Below are 19,198 nucleotides of genomic sequence, written 5' to 3'. Positions count from 1 at the left end.
CAATCTGTCACTTAGCTGTACTTTCTGTGTGTGCCAGAAGTGCCTTGCTAAGGTAAAATCCAAAGAATTTAAAAGTGTAAAACTGAAATAATTTAAATTTAAGAATTTAAAAATGTAAAACCAAAATAACTTAAGAATATAAGATCAAAATAACTTAGGTGTTAGGATTACAAGGTGATAACTTGGACTTATAATGTATTGGTGTCCCTGTTTTCCCACATCCCCTCCAACATTCTGCATTATCTTTCCGTCATTCTAGCCAATCTGACCAGTGTGTAGTGGGTAGTAATAGCTTTTTAATTTTCAAAATACATGCAAAAATAGCATGCAACATTTATCTTTACAAAACCTTGTATTCCAAATTTTCTCCCTCCTTTCCTAGTCAGCAATCCAATTTAGTTTAACATATACAACTAGAAGAGGCATTTCTTTGTCAATATGATATTAAACTCCAAAAATTTTTAAATTTAAAAATAAAGAAAAATCTTTATGCAGAGCAATTTTGAACTATGCTCAAAAAGTTATCAAATTGTACATAGCCTTTGATCCAGTAGTGTTTCTATTGGGATTATATCCCAAAGAGATCTTAAAGGAGGGAAAGGGACCCACATATACAAAAATGTTTGTGGCAACCCATTTTGTATTGGCAAGGAAATGTAAACTGAGTGGATGCCCATGAATTGGAGAAATGGAGAATAAATTATAATATATGAATGGTATGGAATATTACTGTTCTATAATAAACGACCATCAGAATGGTTTCAGAGACACTTGGAGAGACCTATATGAACTGATGCTAATTGAAATGAGCAGAACCAGGAGATCATTATACCTGGCAGCAACAAGACTATATGATAATCAATTCTGATGGGCATGTCTCTCTTCAACAATGAGATGATTCAAACCTGTTCCACTTGTGCAGTGACAAAGAAAGTCTAGAGAGGAGGCTGTGGGAACTGAGTGTGGACCACAACACAGCATTTTAACTCTTTTTGTTGTTATTTGCTTGCATTTTGTTTTCTTTCTCAGTTTTTCTTTTTCTTCCTTTTTGATCTTTTTCTTGTGCAATAAGATTACTGTTTAATTATGTATACATATATTGGATTTAATATGTATTTCAACATATTTCACATGTATTGGACTACCTGTCTGCTAGGGGAGAGTATGGGGGGAAGAAGGGGAAAATTTGGAACAAAAGACTTTGCAAGGGTCAATGTTGGAAAAATTACCCATGCGTATGCTTTGTCAATTAAAAGTTTGAATAAAAATAAATAAATAACTCTCACCCCAAAATAATTGCAATACACATTCTAATTTTGAAATTCTTGGTCTGTATCTTTACTTGATGATACTTTCTGACCTAGAAATTTCACTAGTAGTACTTTAATGAAACTTTGGAAACTTCAAAACTTATTTTGCCACTGAAATGGTAACTAGGAACTGGGAATAGACAATGGAGGTGACAAATATTACTAGATCAATAACTATGACCAATACTACCACAGAGAACCTCCTGGAATACCTTTTTGATCAATTCTCCAATTCCCTGGTGTCAGTAAACAATATAGGGAAAGTGAGTGACAGATAGATAGCACAGTGGATATAGGCCAGCCCTGGAGTATTTCAAGTCAAACCAGGAATCAGTCACTAAATGCTTTCTAGCTCTATAACTCTGGGCAACTTTGACATCCAAGGAAAGAAAAGCACAGGAAAGGAAAGGAAAGCAGAAAAAGGAAGAAAAAAAATGAAATCATTTAGACAAAATTGGTTCTTTCCCAATTTGGAGAAAAAAGTTCTGTGCTGCTTTGCCTAGGTGTGAACACCCTGGTGAGTCCCCAGCCCCAGGAATACAATGAAATCCAGAAGTGAAAACTCACCCAGGTGAGAACTCTCACTAGGGAGAAACTAGGGTCTTTATCAGGGCATAAGTTGACACCTTGATGGTAGATGAGGGGAGGGGCTAAGAGGGAAGGCCTATAAAAGAGCCCACTAGATGGACTCCTGTCATTTTCCTGGTTGCCAGAGCTCAGGGGAAGAAATAGTTGCACATCCTGGGTTGACTCTCTCTGAAAACAGAAGAGCTCAGGGAAAGAACTAGTTCCCTAGCCTTAGTGGATTATCTCTGGAAAAAAGGACTAGAAAACCTAGGAACATGGATGCCAAAATCTGCTTTGAAAACCTCAGAGTGGGGGCCTCCTGTCCCCTGTGCTTGGGCCATTTCATGGACCCAGTGACTCTCGAGTGTGGCCACACCTTCTGCACAGAGTGTCTTGCCAGCTCCTGGAAGGACATCTGCCCTCCAACAGCCTGCCCGGTGTGCAGCACAGCCACTGCCTTGGAAGACACGGTCCCCGACAGGGGGCTGCAGGATCTGGCTAACACTGGCAAGATGCAGAGAGCTCCCCTACTGCAGAGCCTCGGGGACCTGCCCACCTGTGACAAACACGGCCTACAGCACACCTTGTTCTGTGAGGAGGATCAGAGACCCTTGTGCGGACCCTGCTTTTTAAGCCCAGAGCACCAGAAGCACAGAGTTCTGCTCCTGGATGCGGCCGTCACTCAGTGCATGGAGAAGCTCGAGGCCACAGGCAAGAGTTTAAGGACCCAGAAGAAGAGATTTCAGATGGAATTGGGATTTGAGGAAATTCGAGAGGCGCAGTGGGAGAAGGACGGCCGCCTGCTCAAAGCCTTGCTTGTGTCTGAATATGAGAAAATGCAGCAGTTCTTGGGGGAGGAAGAAGAGATTCAACTGCAGACATTGGACCAGGAAGCAAGAGACAATTTGGAGAACAAGAAAAGCCCCTTCCGAAAGAACCTTGGACTGCTAATGAAGCCAAAGAAGCAGCCCCTGCAGGGGCTCAAGGCTCAGCAGCAGGCTGTGAAGTCTGAATGGGAGCAAAAGCTCCACTTCCTGTCAGAGGAAAAGAAGCGACACCTGCAGAGGCTGGACCAAGAAGTCACAGACAACCTGGCAAAGTTTGAGGAGAGCAAGACCAGAATGAAGCAAGAGATCCACAAGCTGGACATGCTGATAGCAGGCATAGAGAAGAATTCTGTTCAGCTTCCTCTTGAAATGCTCCAGGAGGCAAAAGGCACATTGGGAAGGAGTGAGGAGCTCCTTCTTCAGAAGCCAGTGGTGGCTTCCCCGACATGGACCATGCGCCCCGTCTCCGGAATGGCAGAAACGCTGCTGACTTTCCACAGGCGTCTGTGTCTGGACCCTCAAACAGCCAATCCCCATCTGGCCCTGTCTGAAGATCTGCAGAGGGTGGAATACCATGCTGTCCCACAGGATGTTCCCGACAACCCAGAGAGATTCGATTCTGCCCTCTGGGTCTTGGCCAAGCAGAAGTTCACTTCAGGGAGACACTACTGGGAAGTGGTGGTGGGGGAGCAGAAGGAGTGGGAGGTGGGCGTCTGTGAGGAACGGATCAGAAGGAAGGGGGATGGTGGCCAGAAGGTTCTGGGAGACAGGCTGACCCTGGCGGCCTTCACCTTTGGCAGGGACTTTCACTTGTGGCATTCAAAGCAAACTGTTCCTTCCTGCAAACCAGTTCAGAAGGTGGGCGTTTTCCTAGATTATGAAAGAGGGCACGTAGCTTTTTACAATGCTGCAGATGGAACTCTAATCTACAGTCCCCCAAATAAGGCTTTTCAAGGTCCCCTTCTCCCTTGTTTCTCTCCTTGCTTTCCAAAGGGGAAAAACACCTCTGGATATCTGCATATCTGTCCCAGGAGGAACAATGCTCAAGAAGATGATCGTTCCCAAAATGAGATTTTCTAATCCAAGCAACCAAATCAACCTCTGCAATGACTCCATTCATGAGAACCCTTGTTGAATTTGTCAATAAAGTTATATTAAACTTATATTATAAAGTTTATTATTTATTAACATGTTATTATTAATTAGTTAATATTAAGTTGTTATTTATTGTCAAAAGCCAAAAAACAAATCTTTCAAATAAAAAGTTTATCCTCTAAAAATTACTTTTTGCATTAAAGTGTTTTAATTAAAATTTTCTTCTTTTTATAGAAAAAATATCCTTACCTTTACTTTGATTATACATCCAAGCTGTCAGTAATTTTACATTTTTTCTGTCACTTAAACTTATTAATTTCCTTCCAAATACGTTCATGGCCAAATTAGAGGCAGTTTGTTACAACAGCATTGGGAGCTAATAGATAACAACACTGGAATATCTACTTGAGAAATATTTGGTTCTCAGGGGATCCTTAGCCTAAAGGTTGCTAGATGGTATTGGCAGACAGCAGAAGGCACTGCAGAGAAATAACACAGGTCATAAAGGGCGGAGATCTGGCTGTGAGTCCCACGCTGGCACTGACCAGCAGTGTGGCTTTTGGTAAGTCACTTATCCTTTTTTACTTGAGATGGTCCCTCATTTGTAAAGTGGAGCTTCTAATAATTGTACCACTCACTTTCCCAAATATTTATGAGGGCCATTTTTCAAAAGGGTAAAGTATTACATAAATGTGAGGATCTACATTTTATTTTTTATTAAAATCTTTTTTTTTTTTTAACATCATCACAGTTTCTCACAGTTTCCCTCTCATCCTTTCAGAGAATCATGTGATTCAACAAATAGTAATTTTCAAAGGAAAAAAAAAAGAAAAATACTCTAGAAAAATCTCAATGCATGTGTAATGTGCAATATCTATTGACCTCCCACTTCATCAAAGGGATGGAGTAGGGCTTTCTTCTTGTTTTTCTCTATTATGTAATCATTTTAGAGCACTTTGTGACATTCATTGTTGATGTTTTTGTTTGGGCTCATCTTTTCATTTGCATTGTTGACTGGTCCCTCAGGGCTATTTTCTGGTCCTTCTCTTGGATCCCCAGGTCACTCCTCTGTTGTTGGATCTGCATCTAGAATGAAAAGAATGTATCCGGGACTCCAAACCCTAACCCAATTTGTCCCTTTCCAAATGCCATCCAGGCCTTTCCACATCATTGTGGAAAGAAAGTTCTTGTCAAAAAAACAAACAAAAGTCAGTCAATCTGTCACTTAGCTGTACTTTCTGTGTGTGCCAGAAGTGCCTTGCTAAGATAAAATCCAAAGAATTTAAAAATGTAAAACCGAAATAATTTAAAAATGTAAGATCAAAATAACTTAGGTGTTAGGATTACAAGGTGATAACTTGGACTTATAACTTATAACTTAAGATTACAAGGTGATAAACTCAGACCTTCACACTTAGGAATGTAAAATCAAAATAACTTAAAAATTGCAAACAATCACATGTATGTATTGCCACATCTTGTGCATATCCCAAAATTCCCTTCTCTTGTTTAAAAGAGAACATCTTGGGGATATAAATAGTCTGTCCAGTAATGACTTCATTAGTAGGACTATAAGAAATGCCAATGGAATAGGGAAGAGTCAAATTCAATGCAAAAAGACTTAAAGGCAAAATATTTATAAGCCAATCTATAATCTGTCTTAAATGCATGTGAGATTCCTACAATAGAAAAATGGTAGATCACAGGCCTAGCTGCTTCTCCACATTGGAATGAAGCCATAAAGAATTGAGGATGTATATCCATAATTACATAGTGCTCTGCCTTTTAAAATGAATAATGTTCATTGTCTTAAAACATTAAATTTCAAACCATAAGGGTTTTGTCCTATAGGGAACATAGGAGAGTGAAAAGAAAGACAAGCTGTACAGCCTTTTGCTATGCTCCTAACTTCTTTAGTTATCACAATTTGCAGATATAAGGTTCTATCAGCCTGATTATAAAAGATATGATTTGAAAGTCTATTCTTAAAATGGACATGTAGGATATAATATTTACCAGAGTGCTTTCTCATTCGCTCTTGAAGCTCTTTAAACAACTGATAATATATATTAAAAACTACAAATTCTATTTGAGCTATGGCAGTTCTTTGTGCCACTTCTACTGAATAAGCTGAATCAAAAATTATTTTTACATATCCACGTGCAAGGCTTAGAGTTGTAGCCAATAAATTTTTACACTCTGGGATGGTTTCACAATACACATCAATTTGTACATTGATATGAGAGATACATAATTCACCAGGTCTTGTCCCAGATAATTTTACTACTTTCTCAATGGTTTTTACTGAAATTGTAACCATGAGCACTGGGTAAAATTTAAATTTTTTATCTAATTGTGCTGGGAGGTTCACCCACTTCATATTGTCTCCTTGATGAAGGACAAAATTTGATATTTCCAATATTTTTTAGTTATTTTTTCAGCCATATTAGATAAAACAATTCAATCTCTTTTAGAGCTTAGAGCTTCTTTTTTAAGCTGGTATTGTGAGTCTAAAGTATTGTTTCCTCTTAAAAGGAATACTACCTTAACTCTTGGAGATACTTTTCTCACAGGAGCAAGGTCAGCAGCCACATGCCTTTGACTCAAAATTGAGCTGTTCTTTATTCCATGTGACAAGGCTGTCCATTCAAATCCTTTATAAGGCTCAGCTGAATTAATGCTGGGCACTGAAAAGACAAATTCCTTCATAACCTCTCTAGAGGGATCTAATTTTTAATCCTAAAAGACCATTCCTCAAGCTATTGAGGAGATGGAAGCCCAAGTTGAAGAGCTTCAGTTGTCTCCACGTGTCCATTTACTTTTCTCAGATCAATAAACATTCTCCATTCCCCAAACTTCCTTTTTATAACAAATTTAAGGGGATTCCAAGGACTTAGAGAAGCTTATAAATGTCCTTGGTTAAGTCTTTTCTGTCCTGTGCCTAATAAAATTTGAATTTTTTAAGAATCCTCTTCCCCACTGGTCAATGGGGGAACTTTCAACTGTAAAACAAATAAATTTTTCTGTCTTAAATTTAAATTTCCATTTCTAAGCGGTAGCACTAATTTTAGTTGTCATAGACCCTTTTATACCAGACACATAGGTATTTGCGGTGGCTTTTAACCAATTACTAACCCAGCTGGCACATCTAATAGCTATATTACTTACATCTGTGTCTACCAGCCTTTTCAATGATTCCTACAGATAATGAGCAAAGGACACTCAGCAATGAAAGCTCCGGTCGATAATATCCTTAAATTCTTTTGCCTCAAGTCAAAGTTTGAATTACTAATACTAAATTGTATTTCAGGAGTGTGAATCAATAAATCTGATGTTCCTTCTCCTCCTGGGTCATAGATCACAGACTATCTATACTGGTGATTAAGACAGCAGTTTCTCAAATCATTCTATAAATAAACACTGTTTTATAAATACTCGGAGGGGGTTGGGCAGTCAAGCCCACCTGTGGAAGTGAAAAATCCACAAGGTAAGCAAAGGGGAGTTCCGACTCTCCAGAGACTATCTTTGTAGTTCTACAGGTATAAAACTCCACTCTCTCTAACTGCGTGTGAGTAAAATTCACCTCACCAAAGGGATGTAATGGGAGTGCTTCAGCAATTGGATGATCTCCCTTTAAATTCACAGGATATGGATGAGGATTGGTAACCAAGATAAATGGTTCCATATGTTTTAATATCATAGTATGTACAATCACAGGTGCATAGTCTGAAAGTCCAATTCTATCTCCAGCCTTGGGTTGCACCTCAACACGTGCAGTGGTCCATGGGTTAATGTTAAAACCCTCAACTGCATTCACCAAATACTGTACATATTTCTCATCAAGGCCTGATAATTCCCTTTGGACCCTGTAGCTCCCTTCTGGATAGGTTCCTAATCTATTTAGTGTGTGTTTGGGGTCCTCGTGGGACCCCTCACCAATTTCCCTGAACCATGTAGTATTTTTCTTCCTGGTAATATAAAATTTTGCCCCGTTGCCTATCTTGCCATAAACAAGGCAATATAATGTTCTGCCTCCTATTGGCCGCTTATGGCATTGGGCTTGGAAATGTCCCTTTCTGCCACAGTTATAACATTTCTTTCCATTTTCCTGTCCATTCCCTGTGTGATTCCCTGAGCTGTAGCTGAGGCCATTGTCTCTCTATTAACAGCCTCGTCTGCTTCATTACATCTATCTATAATTTCAGAGATAGGGGCTTCTTTAGAGAGTCCAGCCGCTATATTTCTGCACATCTTATTCATTCCCTCTTTTAGCAGTTGCCTGAAAAGAAGGTCAGAAGCACCATTTTTCCCTATAACTCTGTCAATTGCTGTTTTTAATCGGGACTCATGATCTTGAATATATTCTCTGGGGCTTTGTTTTATTGAAGTAAGATGTTGCTCTACCAGCCCCTCCTTATTTATTCTCCCCAAGCCTGCATAGCACACTGTGAGATAGGTGCAAACACAAATATCTGGGCCTGAGTTGTAGAATAGCAGCCTGTGCCGATAATTATAAGCACAGACTTTTCCGGGTCCTGATGGTCATTGGCTATAGCATATTTCTGAGCTGATTTAGTAAATTCTGATAGCCACACTGACTGACCAGGAGTAAAACAAGCAGATGCCATACACTTCCAATCATTCGGGGCAAGGGCATAACTAATTGATTTCATTTGTAAAATGTGCATAGTATAAAATGAGTTCAGGCTGTAGCTTTCACAAGTTTCTTTCACCTCTTTTAACATTTTAAATGGGATCAGAACAAGTGTCCGACTACCCCACCCATTATCCTCTACAGGGTAAGTCTGTAGGCCCCAATCAGAATCCCATGGCATTATATTTTCCCCTTCAGCAGCTGCCTTCATTAACCCTTCCTGTAAAGCTGTGTGGGGATGGTTTTTTCTGTGCTCAATGGGAAAAACAGCTGGTCTTTGCAAAACAATCTCCTGTCTCTTCTCCAGCTCAATCTGTGTCCAGGGCTCTTGCTTCCCTCTCTGTTCTAATTTAATCCTTTGTCTTCTACCTCAGCTTTTTGTCTGAGCTGTTGCATTTCTTGTTCTAATTGCTGTAGTCTGGCCTTTGCTTTACCTCCTAATTCTGCTTGAGGGCCTAGCTCCAGCATCTTTTGTTCCAAGTTTAATCCCATCACTCCTCTCTATTTGAGCTGTACTTAAGGAGTGTGGGAGGTTGTTTTCTTTATTGCCTAGACTACCTGGAGCACATATCCTGATAAGTCTTCTAATGAAGGATAAATACTCTTTGGCATTGGGGAGCACTCCTCCTGCTTTTCTTTTTCTTTGGGTGTGTTTTTTGTTAAAGAATCACCTGTTCTAGTTTCTAACTCATAAGCTTCCTGTACAACTGTACTCTCGGGTCTGGTCACAGTTAGACCCATAATGTATCTCTACCTTCTCTTCCAGATGAGGAACTGTTATGCCTTCTTGAATATTAACTTTTAATAATTAATATTTCAAGGCTTAGCGATTTATTATTACGCCTCATTTATGGGATCATATGTTAAGTGCCACTCTTGCACCTAACTACTGCTAATCAATCCTGGTTCCTAGATCTAATTAGAGAAACTCTGGCAAATATTACAAACTTTGCCTCTGTTTTGAGGTCTCCAAAATCCTTCAGCTGCTTTCTCATATGGACATAGTTTGAGTACAACAGAGCACCCCAGAGTTTTGGCAGGCAAGTTTAGATTTTATTCACATGGTTTACACCTCACTCTATTAATGAGGGAAAGGAAAGGGGGAACCCCATTTCTCAGCACATAGATAATCCCATGAGGTGCAGTGTCCCATGTAAAATGAGTTTACAGGCCTGAAAACCTAGATTGATAAATAAAAGGTTTATTGTAGGAATCTGGAAGCAAAGTTCAGTTAGAAAGACGCCAGGGCCAGAGGTGGCCGCTGGGAGGGCAGGGATCATTACATGGCTGGAAGGATACCATGTGTTGGGGGAAGGGCTCCTGCAAAGAGGGCGTTCCAGCTCATTTCTTTTATACCTAGAAGATGATGGGCGGTACCCAGTTCTGTCGGGCTTTTCAGTTAGCTCAGATCAGGTGAGGGCTGGGGGAAGCTGAGCTGAGGGTGGGGACTGGGCCCAGATATTCAAAGGGTGCCTTTGACTAGGATTTGTGAATCAAGGTCAGTCATGGGTTGGGCAATTAGAAAGGAATCTTAAAGGGACCCCAACCCTCATCACTATGACCTCCTGCACTCTCTTAGTATCACTGCCCAGTGCTGAGCTCCAGGTGGAAAGAAGATGGAAAAAAGGAGGGTCAAGCCCTTCCTCCTCTGAGCTTATATAGGGTGTATGAGGTCACAGGCACAAGCCAATCAATGACGGAGATTACATCCCGGACTTTACTCAAGATCAAAGTAATTAGGATTCCCCCATGTGGCTGGAAGTCACACCCACAAAGGAAGTCCTTATGTGATCCTATCCAATCACATCAGGGAACCTCAAGACCACTGGCCTACTTACATCCCAATTGTGGTTGCCATACCTCTCTAATGGACCCTTACAGCTCTTTTTTTTTTTTTAATCATATTTTTCAAGAAGTCCAATAATTCTCAGATGATTTCTCCTAGATCTATTTTCTAGGTCTGTTGTTTTCCCAGGAAGGTATTTGACATTTTTTTTCCCCATCATTTCATTTTTCTGGTTTTGCTTGACTGATTCTTGGTGTCTCCTGAAGTCATTCAATTCCATTTGTTCAATTCTGATTTTTAATGAATTATTTTCTTTGCTCACTTTTTTATATCTTTTTGTAATTGTCCAATTGAGTTTTTAAGTGAGTTGTTTAGTTCTATGGAATTTTTTTTCCATTTCATCAATTTTATTTTTTTAGAGAGCTATTTTCTTTATCCAATTGAATAATGCTGTTTTCTTTGGAATAGTTTACCTTCTCCAACTCACTAATTCTGTTTTTCAAGGATTTGATTTCTTTATCCACTCTATCTTTAAATGAGTGGGATGACTTATGCAGATCCTTTTGCCAAGGTTCCCTTTCCTTTTCCCACTTTTCTTCTAGCTCTCTTGTGAGAGGTTTTTTTTAAATTTCTACTATAAGAGTCTTGTATGTTGAGGATAGATCATATCCCCCTTTGGGGATTCATCCGGAGACAGTCTGTTTTTAGTCTCCTCAGGGTTTAAAGTCTGCTCTCTATCATGATAGAAGCTATCAATAGTTAGAGCCCATTTTAATTTTTTGCCCATTTTGTCAGAAAAGAATCAAAGATAACAAACAAAAAAATAAATGCAGTCTGTTTTTTTTTTGGGGGGGGGGAGCTGGATAGTATTACTGAGCTTCCTCTACAGACTGCAGGGGGCAGCAGTGAGGCACTAGCAGGACAGAATTGTCTGTGCTCTAAGATTCTGACAGGGAGCTGAGACACTGTGGGTGGGTGTGGCCAGGTCCCGAGAGATGCTAGCTTTTTTGGGTTATGGTCTTTATCCATTGTGAAAATTGTGTAGCCATTGCTGTTATGTTTGAGAGATTTTTCAGAAAAACCTATATGTGTAGGAATTCGCTCTTGGGATTTCTATGTGGGATGGTTATTTGACAATTTATTTGCTTTTTTTGATGATTCCATTTGCCTGAGAGAAAAAGGAGGAACCAAGAGATAAAAAATTGGAGAAACAGGTGGATCTTTCTCAAAAATACCTGAAAGAATGGAAACTCCTACTTTCTTCTTCACTTTGCCTTAGGCACTTCTGCCCCACCCCCTTCCCACTAGTTCAGATTGAATTAAGCAGTCCTTTTCTGTTTTTACTTCTTGCTTAAACCTACTGGAATGTGACTGTGGTTATGCTTTAGCTCTGGAACCCCTTATTCTGTTGGAATTGCCCTGGCAGACTCAGACTACTTTTTTTAGAAACAACCGGAAATCAGGCACCTTGGGACTTGGCAGTCTCCAGTCCTGCAACCCCAGTTACTTAATTAGTATTTCAGCATTCTCATAGGACATTGCAGTTTTGAGATAAGGCCTCTAAAAGTTTGGAGTGTGTCTGCCTTGATGGTCTAACTGTGCCTACTCTCATATCTCTGCTCAGAAATCTGTATCCTGGACAGGTGGAGCTACTCCAAGCCTTACCCTTCTCCCCTAGAGTGGGGTGCCCCTCTGAATGGGCAGCACAACTGTCTTGAGCCCTGCTACTTCCTATATAAGCAGAGGCTGAGTTAAGTGCACAAATGACTGCAGACCACCTAAGAGTGAACTGTCCATCTCATACTGGATTCTCTGGCTGAGATGGTACTCCACCTGTCATACTGCAGCAGGGAGCCTTTGTCCTGCTGTTAACTTTGGGGTTGTCAGGGAGAGACTTGCCCTTGCCATGTAAGTCCTTGCATTTTTCTACTTCTATTTTGCTTTATCTGCCTCAAATAGTCAACATTATGGTTCTGAGACCTTCTAGGTATCTAGAGGAACGTAATACAATGATTTGAATATTCAGAAGAGAGAGTGTGGAATATTGTGCCATAGTTCCCTTTAATGGTCCTGCCTCAGTTTCCCTGAATTATCCTGCCTCAGTTCCCCTGTTTGCACACCTCTTCCTGTTCATTAGGACAGATATAACTTAGGGCTGGTTACTCTAAGGTTATAAATTGTAAATGTACAAACAGATAACTAGATAAGGGGGAGTTCAACAAAACCTGTGGGCAACCAACCCTCCTCTGGCGTGGCTGATAGCCAGGCCTGGGGGTACCCTTCAGAAGGAAGTGTGGTTCTTCCACAAGCGTTGTGCTATCCTTTGTTTCAGAATTGCACTCTCTAACTCACTTAGGGGGAATCCCTTATAATAATCTGCTTTGCTGTTTCTTTTTCTCATCTGGAATGGAACCCCTCACTGAGACTAATGCCCTCCAAGCCTGACCTGTGCCAAGGTGAACCCTGCCTATCCTCCCACTGTGCCTGCTCTGCACTGAGGATTCCCACCCAAGGCCAGATTTCAATTTTGGTCTTCTTGATTCCAGGCCTGGCTTTGTGCACTATCTCTCCACCTAGTTGGTCCCGCCCAAAAGAGTGGCTACAACACTATGACCTCAACAATGTAAACGAAAAGAAGAACACACATAAACTCAAAAATAAATGTCACAAAACTAGAAAGCTTTAAAATGACTCTAAAATAAAGAAAAACTACTATTACTCCTTTGAAGAAGTGAGAGGTCTGTAGACATTGCACACTGTTCATACATTTAGATTTTTTTTTCAGAGTATTTTTCTGGCTTTTTTTCCTTGAAAAATACTATTTGTTGAATCACATGATTCTCTGAAAGGATGAGAGGGAAACTGTGAGAAACTGTGGTAATATAAAAAAATAAAAGATTTTTCTAAAAAAAATGTAAATCCTCACATTTATGAAATACTTTACATTTTGAAAAATATCCCTCATAAACATTTGGCAAAATAAGTGGTATAAGTATTAGGAGCTCGATTTTACAGATGAGGGACCATCTCAGGTCCCAAAGGAGAAGTGACTTAGCATAACACAGCTAGTCAGTGTCAGACTTGGATTCACTCTGAGATCACCAACTTTGTGACCTGTATTATAGGGCTTATAAGTGAAGAAAAAATAAAAATAAAGTCCCCATAAAGAACAAAATAAAGAAAAAAACAAGTGGCCGATTTCCTGATAACAGAGAATTAGAAACAAAATGGAAGCTCATAAATTTTGGAATGTCTAAACAAATCATGGGGTATTAATGTAGAGGGATATAATTATACTTAAAAAATGTTATAAAAAGCAATTATTATAAAGCAGCTAGATGACAGTCAATAAAATGCTCGTTCAAGAGTAAGAAGTAAGAAATGATGCAGAGTGATGTTGCAGTTGTTGTTCAGTGATTTCAATGTATTTGACTCTCAGTGATCCTATGTGAGATTTTCTTTAAAAAGAAAAAAGATATTGTGGCAGTTTGTCATTTTCTTCTCCAGTTCATTTTATAATGGAGAAAGGATTTAGCCCAGACTCATTCAGGCAATAAGTATCTAAGGCCAAATTTCAGTTTCGGTCTTCTTGATTCCAGGCCTGGCTCTGTGCATTTCTCTCCACCTATTTTGCCCTTCGCCTCCTCAAAACAGTGGCTACAACATAATGACCTCAACAATACAAATGAAAAGAAGAGCACATATAAACATATTGAAAATGGATGTCACAAAATTAGAAAGCTCTAAAATGATTACATAATAGAGAAAAACAAGAAGAAACCCGTACTCCATCCCTTTCAAGAAGTGGGAGGTCAATAGATATTGCACACTGCCTGGGCCCTGGGCTGACTGGTCATTGCCCTTTCCCTGTGACCTGTGTGGTCCTGCATTGCCTAGGCATTGATGGGATCTTATGCCTTGCAACCTCCCCCTCCCCCATTCCAGTTTAGCACAGTTTACCTCAGTGGATGTCTTGTCTTTACTAAGTGTGAAACTGCTATTGAACCCCAGAGAGGAGAGAGCCCCAGGCTGCTCAAAGAGAATCAAACTTGTTTAGCTAAGTTACATGTTAAAGCTTCAGATCAGTCAATGGGAGGATCAAGTCATGAGTGACTGCTGTACTCATGTGGAGAATTCTATCTTTTTAAATGTATTTTGTGGTTTTATTCATCTGGTTCCTCTGTGACACAAATCTGTGACACAAATATTTTACCCATTTTATAGTTGTTTTGAATCACATTTCTTTCCCTATCTCTTTCTGCTGAGGTTAACCCCAGAACAGGTGATGGTTCTTGTTGGTTTATGTCATGCCTGGCTAAGACTTTCCCAGGCTTTTCTCAGTATACCATCATGCCATCTGCCAAAAAGCAATCATTTTCTTTGCCCATGAATATTTCTTCCATTTATTTATATTTTGTTGTTGTTAAATATGGCACCTCTGAAACTATATTTTTTCTGGGATTCTAGCAAGTTTGAGGAGAGTTAGGACCTTTTGGAAACAGTGTCCAAGGTTTTAGTTTGATTGAGGTATTCAAGGAAACCAGTGATGCTTCAATGATGTCTCCTCAACCTGTTTTTCAAGTCAGCTGATTTTTATGGCGGATACATTATATTTTCTTTTATTTTTCAATCCTTTGATTAACTAATTCTTAGATCTCTTGTCTCAATATCTGCATTTTGTTTGTAGAATTCTGTTTGTTTGTTTTTTTCAGGAAATTCACAACTTTTTCAGTTTTTATTTTAAATGATTCTTCCTTTAATTTTTTTGTACTAAATCCTAATCTTATTTCTAATTTCATCTTTTGTCTCTTGCTTACTTCTCTAGACTCTCTTATGGCTCTTGTGTTGCTTTTTGTGTTTTTCTTTTTGTGTTGCTTGATGTCGCATGGGGTTTGGGTTTTTTTTTGTTGTCTCATTGAATATGGAAGAGAGGGGGAATTGTGCTTTTGGAAATGAAGTTGAAATTGAATTTTTACAAAGGACTAATCATGATTCCTCAATAGATAAGTGGTCAAAGGATATGGCTTTAAAAGTCTCCAAGGAATCATTGCAGAGTATTCCTAATCAAATTACTAGTCAAAAGAGAAAAGGAAGAGAACCTTCATGTTTCATCTCACAAGTAAAATTTGGCTAAGAGGAACAACAAATGTCAATATCTACTGGTGGAGAAGTTATGGGATGATAGACATATTAATTTTATTGTTGGTGGAACTGTGAAATGTTACAACCGTTTGGGAAAGCAATTTGGAATTTTCCAAGTGAAGTGACTAAAATTTCAATATCCTTTGAACCAGAGGTTCCATTACAAGGTGTATAAGTGAAGAAAAATTAAAAATAAAGTCCCCATAAAGAACAAAATATTTATAGTGGTACTTTTTCTGAAAACAAAGAATTAGAAATAAAAAGGAAGCCCATAGACTGTCGAATGTCTAAACAAGTTATGAAGTATTGTATAATGATATAACAATACTTTAAGGAAAATGTTTCAAGAAGTAATGACTAGGTGACATTCACAACACTGGTGCAGCAGTAAGAAGACCTGAGTTCAAATATGGCCTCCAATATTTGCTAGGTGTGTGACCCTGGGTAACAGGAAACTAAAAAATTAAAGAAAGAAGGAAGGAAGGAAGGAAGGAAGGAAGGAAAGAAGGAAGGAAGGAAGGAAGGAAGGAAAGAAGGAAGGAAGGAAGGAAGGAAGGAAGGAAGGAAGGAAGGAAGGAAGGAAGGAAGGAAGGAAGGAAGGAAGGAAGGAAGGAAGGAAAGAAGGAAGGAAAGAAGGAAGGAAGGAAGGAAGGAAAGAAGGAAGGAAGGAAGGAAGGAAGGAAGGAAGGAAGGAAGGAAGGAAAGAAGGAAGGAAGGAAGGAAAGAAAGGAAGGAAGGGAGGAAGCAAGGAAGGAAGAATGAGTGTAATGCATACAGAGAAACATGGGAAGATATGCATGAAATGATGCAGAGTGATGTTTTTGCAGTTGCTGTTCAGTGATTTCAATGTATTTGACTCTCAGTGATCCTATGTGAGATTTTCTTTAAAAAGAAAAAAGATAATGTGGTGGTTTGTCATTTTCTTCTCCAGGTCATTTTACAAAGGAGAAAGGATTTAGCCCAGACTCATTCAGGCAATAAGTATCTAAGGTCAAATTTCAGTTGCGGTCTTCTTGATTCCAGGCCTGCCTTTGTGCATTTCTCTCCACCTATTTTGCCCCTCCCCTCCCCAAAACAGTGGCTACAACATAATGACTTCAACAATACAAATGAAAAGAAGGGCCCATACAAAGACTTCAAAAATGAATGTCACAAAGTGCTCTAAAATGATTACATAATAGAGAAAAACAAGAAGGTACCCCTACTCCATCCCTTTGAAGAAGAGGGAGGTCAATTGATATTGCATATTACACATGCATTAAGATTTTTTAAGAGTATTTTTCTGTTTTTCTTTCCCTTTGAAAATTACTATTTGTTGAATCACATGATTCTCTGAAAGGAAGAGAGGAAAACTGTGAGAAACTGTGAAGATGTAAAGAAAACAAAAGATTTTAATAAAAAATAAAATGTAGATCCTCACATTTATGTAATACTTTACCCTTTTGAAAAATGGCCCTCATAAATATTTGGGAAAGTAAGTGGCACAATTATTAGAAGCTGCACTTTACAAATGAGGGACCATCTCAAGTCCAAAAGGATAAGTGACTTACCAAAACCCACACTGCTGGTCAGTGCCAGACTTGGACTCACAGCCAGATCTCCGCCCTTTATGACCTGTGTTATTTCTCTGCAGTGCCTTGTGCTGTCTGCCAATACCATCTAGCAACCTTTAGGCTAAGGATCCCCTGAGAAGCAAACATTTCTCAAGTAGATATTCCAGAGTTGTTATCTATTAGCTCCCAATGCTGTTGTAACTAACTGCCTCTAATTTGGCAATGAACGTATTTGGAAGGAAATTAATAAGTTCCAGTGACAGAAAAAATGTAAACTGACTGATAATTAACGTGGATGTATAATCAAAGTAAAGGTAAGGATATTTTCTACAAAAAGAAGAAAAATTTTAATTAAAACACCTTAAAGCAAAAAGTACTTTTTAGAGGATGAACTTTTTATTTGAAAGATTTTTTCTTTTTTGGCTTTTGACAATAAATAACAACTTAATATTAACTAATCATTATTAACATATTAATAAATAATAAACTTTATAATATAAGTTTAATATAACTTTATTGACATATTCAACAAGGGTTCTCATGAATGGAGTCATTGCAGAGGTTGTTTTGGTTGCTTGGATTAGAAAATCTCATTTTGGGAACGATCATCTTCTTGAGCATTGTCCCTCCTGGGACAGATATGCAGACATCCAGAGGTGTTTTTCCCCTTTGGAAAGCAAGGAGAGAAACAAGGGAGAAGGGGACCTTGAAAAGCCTTATTTGGGGGACTGTAGATTAGGGTTCCATCTGCAGCATTGTAAAAAGCTACGTGCCCTCTTTCATAATCAAGGAAAACGCCCACCTTCTGAACTGGTTTGCAGGAAGGAACGGTTTGCTTTGAATGCCACAAGTGAAAGTCCCTGCCAAAGGTGAAGGCCGCCAGGGTCAGCCTGTCTCCCAGAACCTTCTGGCCATCATCCCCCTTCCTTCTGATCCGTTCCTCACAGACGCCCACCTCCCACTCCCTCTGCTCCCCCACCACCACTTCCCAGTAGTGTCTCCCTGAAGTGAACTTCTGCTTGGCCAAGACCCAGAGGGCAGAATCGAATCTCTCTGGGTTGTCGGGGACATCCTGTGGGACAGCACGGTATTCCACCCTCTGCAGGTCTTCAGACAGGGCCAGATGGGGATTGGCTGTTTGAGGGTCCAGACACAGACGCCTGTGGAAAGTCAGCAGCGTTTCTGCCATTCCGGAGACGGGGCGCATGGTCCATGTCGGGGAAGCCACCACTGGCTTCTGAAGAAGTAGCTCCTCACTCCTTCCCAATGTGCCTTTTGCCTCCTGGAGCATTTCAAGAGGAGGCTGAACAGAATTCTTCTCTATGTCTGCTATCAGCATGTCCAGCTTGTGGATCTCTTGGTTCATTCTGGTCTTGCTCTCCTCAAACTTGGCCAGGTTGTCTGTGACTTCTTGGTCCAGCCTCTGCAGGTGTCGCTTCTTTTCCTCTGACAAGAAGTGGAGCTTTTGCTCCCATTCAGACTTCACAGCCTGCTTCTGAGCCTTGAGCCCCTGCAGGGGCTGCTTCTTTGGCTTCATTAGCAGTCCAAGGTTCTTTCGGAAGGGGCTTTTCTTGTTCTCCAAATTGCCTCTTGCTTCCTGGTCCAATGTCTGCAGTTGAATCTCTTCTTCCTCCCCCAAGAACTGGTGCATTTTCTCATATTCAGACACGAGCAAGGCTTTGAGCAGGCGGCCGTCCTTCTCCCACTGCGCCTCTCGGATTTCCTCAAATCCCAATTCCATCTGAAATCTCTTCTTCTGGGTCCTTAAACTCTTGCCTGTGGCCTCGAGCTTCTCCATGCACTGAGTGACGGCCGCATCCAGGAGCAGAACTCTGTGCTTCTGGTGCTCTGGGCTTAAAAAGCAGGGTCCGCACAAGGGTCTCTGATCCTCCTCACAGAACAAGGTGTGCTGTAGGCCGTGTTTGTCACAGGTGGGCAGGTCCCCGAGGCTCTGCAGTAGGGGAGCTCTCTGCAGCTTGCCAGGGTTAGCCAGATCCTGCAGCCCCCTGTCGGGGACCGTGTCTTCCAAGGCAGTGGCTGTGCTGCACACCGGGCAGGCTGTTGGAGGGCAGATGTCCTTCCAGGAGCTGGCAAGACACTCTGTGCAGAAGGTGTGGCCACACTCGAGAGTCACTGGGTCCATGCAATGGCCCAAGCACAGGGGACAGGAGGCCCCCACTCTGAGGCTTTCAAAGCAGATTTTGGCTTCCATGTTCCTAGGTTTTCTAGGCCTTTTTTCCAGAGATAATCCACTAAGGCTAGGG

At 40.3% G+C, this 19,198-nt stretch overlaps 2 protein-coding genes across 2 annotated transcripts; one reads left to right on the top strand and one right to left on the bottom strand.

Annotated features, from left to right (window-relative positions):
• Positions 1-2,152: 2,152 nt before the first annotated feature.
• LOC141562068 (putative E3 ubiquitin-protein ligase TRIML1) lies at positions 2,153-3,784 on the top strand. Its single transcript, XM_074302088.1, has 2 exons — positions 2,153-3,562; positions 3,698-3,784. The coding sequence occupies exons 1-2, from the start codon at positions 2,153-2,155 to the stop codon at positions 3,782-3,784; spliced, it is 1,497 nt and encodes a 498-aa protein (XP_074158189.1).
• A 464-nt stretch (positions 3,785-4,248) lies between these two features.
• LOC141562067 (putative E3 ubiquitin-protein ligase TRIML1) lies at positions 4,249-19,146 on the bottom strand. The gene is made up of 2 exons (XM_074302086.1): positions 17,737-19,146; positions 4,249-4,278 (listed from the first exon to the last, which is right to left on the bottom strand). The coding sequence occupies exons 1-2, from the start codon at positions 19,144-19,146 to the stop codon at positions 4,249-4,251; spliced, it is 1,440 nt and encodes a 479-aa protein (XP_074158187.1).
• Between the last annotated feature and the right edge of the window lie 52 nt (positions 19,147-19,198).

The sequence above is a fragment of the Sminthopsis crassicaudata genome, chromosome 3 (assembly GCF_048593235.1).
Source record: "Sminthopsis crassicaudata isolate SCR6 chromosome 3, ASM4859323v1, whole genome shotgun sequence".
Classification (NCBI taxonomy): Eukaryota; Metazoa; Chordata; class Mammalia; order Dasyuromorphia; family Dasyuridae; genus Sminthopsis; species Sminthopsis crassicaudata.
Note: the sequence above shows the minus strand (reverse complement) of the source record. Positions and strands in the feature narration are given on the sequence as shown.

Excerpts from the sequence above, each read along its gene's own strand:
- LOC141562067 (XM_074302086.1), bottom strand. The coding sequence starts at position 19,146 with ATGGAAGCCAAAATCTGCTTTGAAAGCCTCAGAGTGGGGGCCTCCTGT. Across the intron at positions 4,279-17,736 it reads CCTGCAAACCAGTTCAGAAG|TGCCTTCTGCTGTCTGCCAA; the intron begins GTGGGCGTTTTC and ends ATTTCTCTGCAG.
- LOC141562068 (XM_074302088.1), top strand. The coding sequence starts at position 2,153 with ATGGATGCCAAAATCTGCTTTGAAAACCTCAGAGTGGGGGCCTCCTGT. Across the intron at positions 3,563-3,697 it reads CCTGCAAACCAGTTCAGAAG|GGGAAAAACACCTCTGGATA; the intron begins GTGGGCGTTTTC and ends TGCTTTCCAAAG.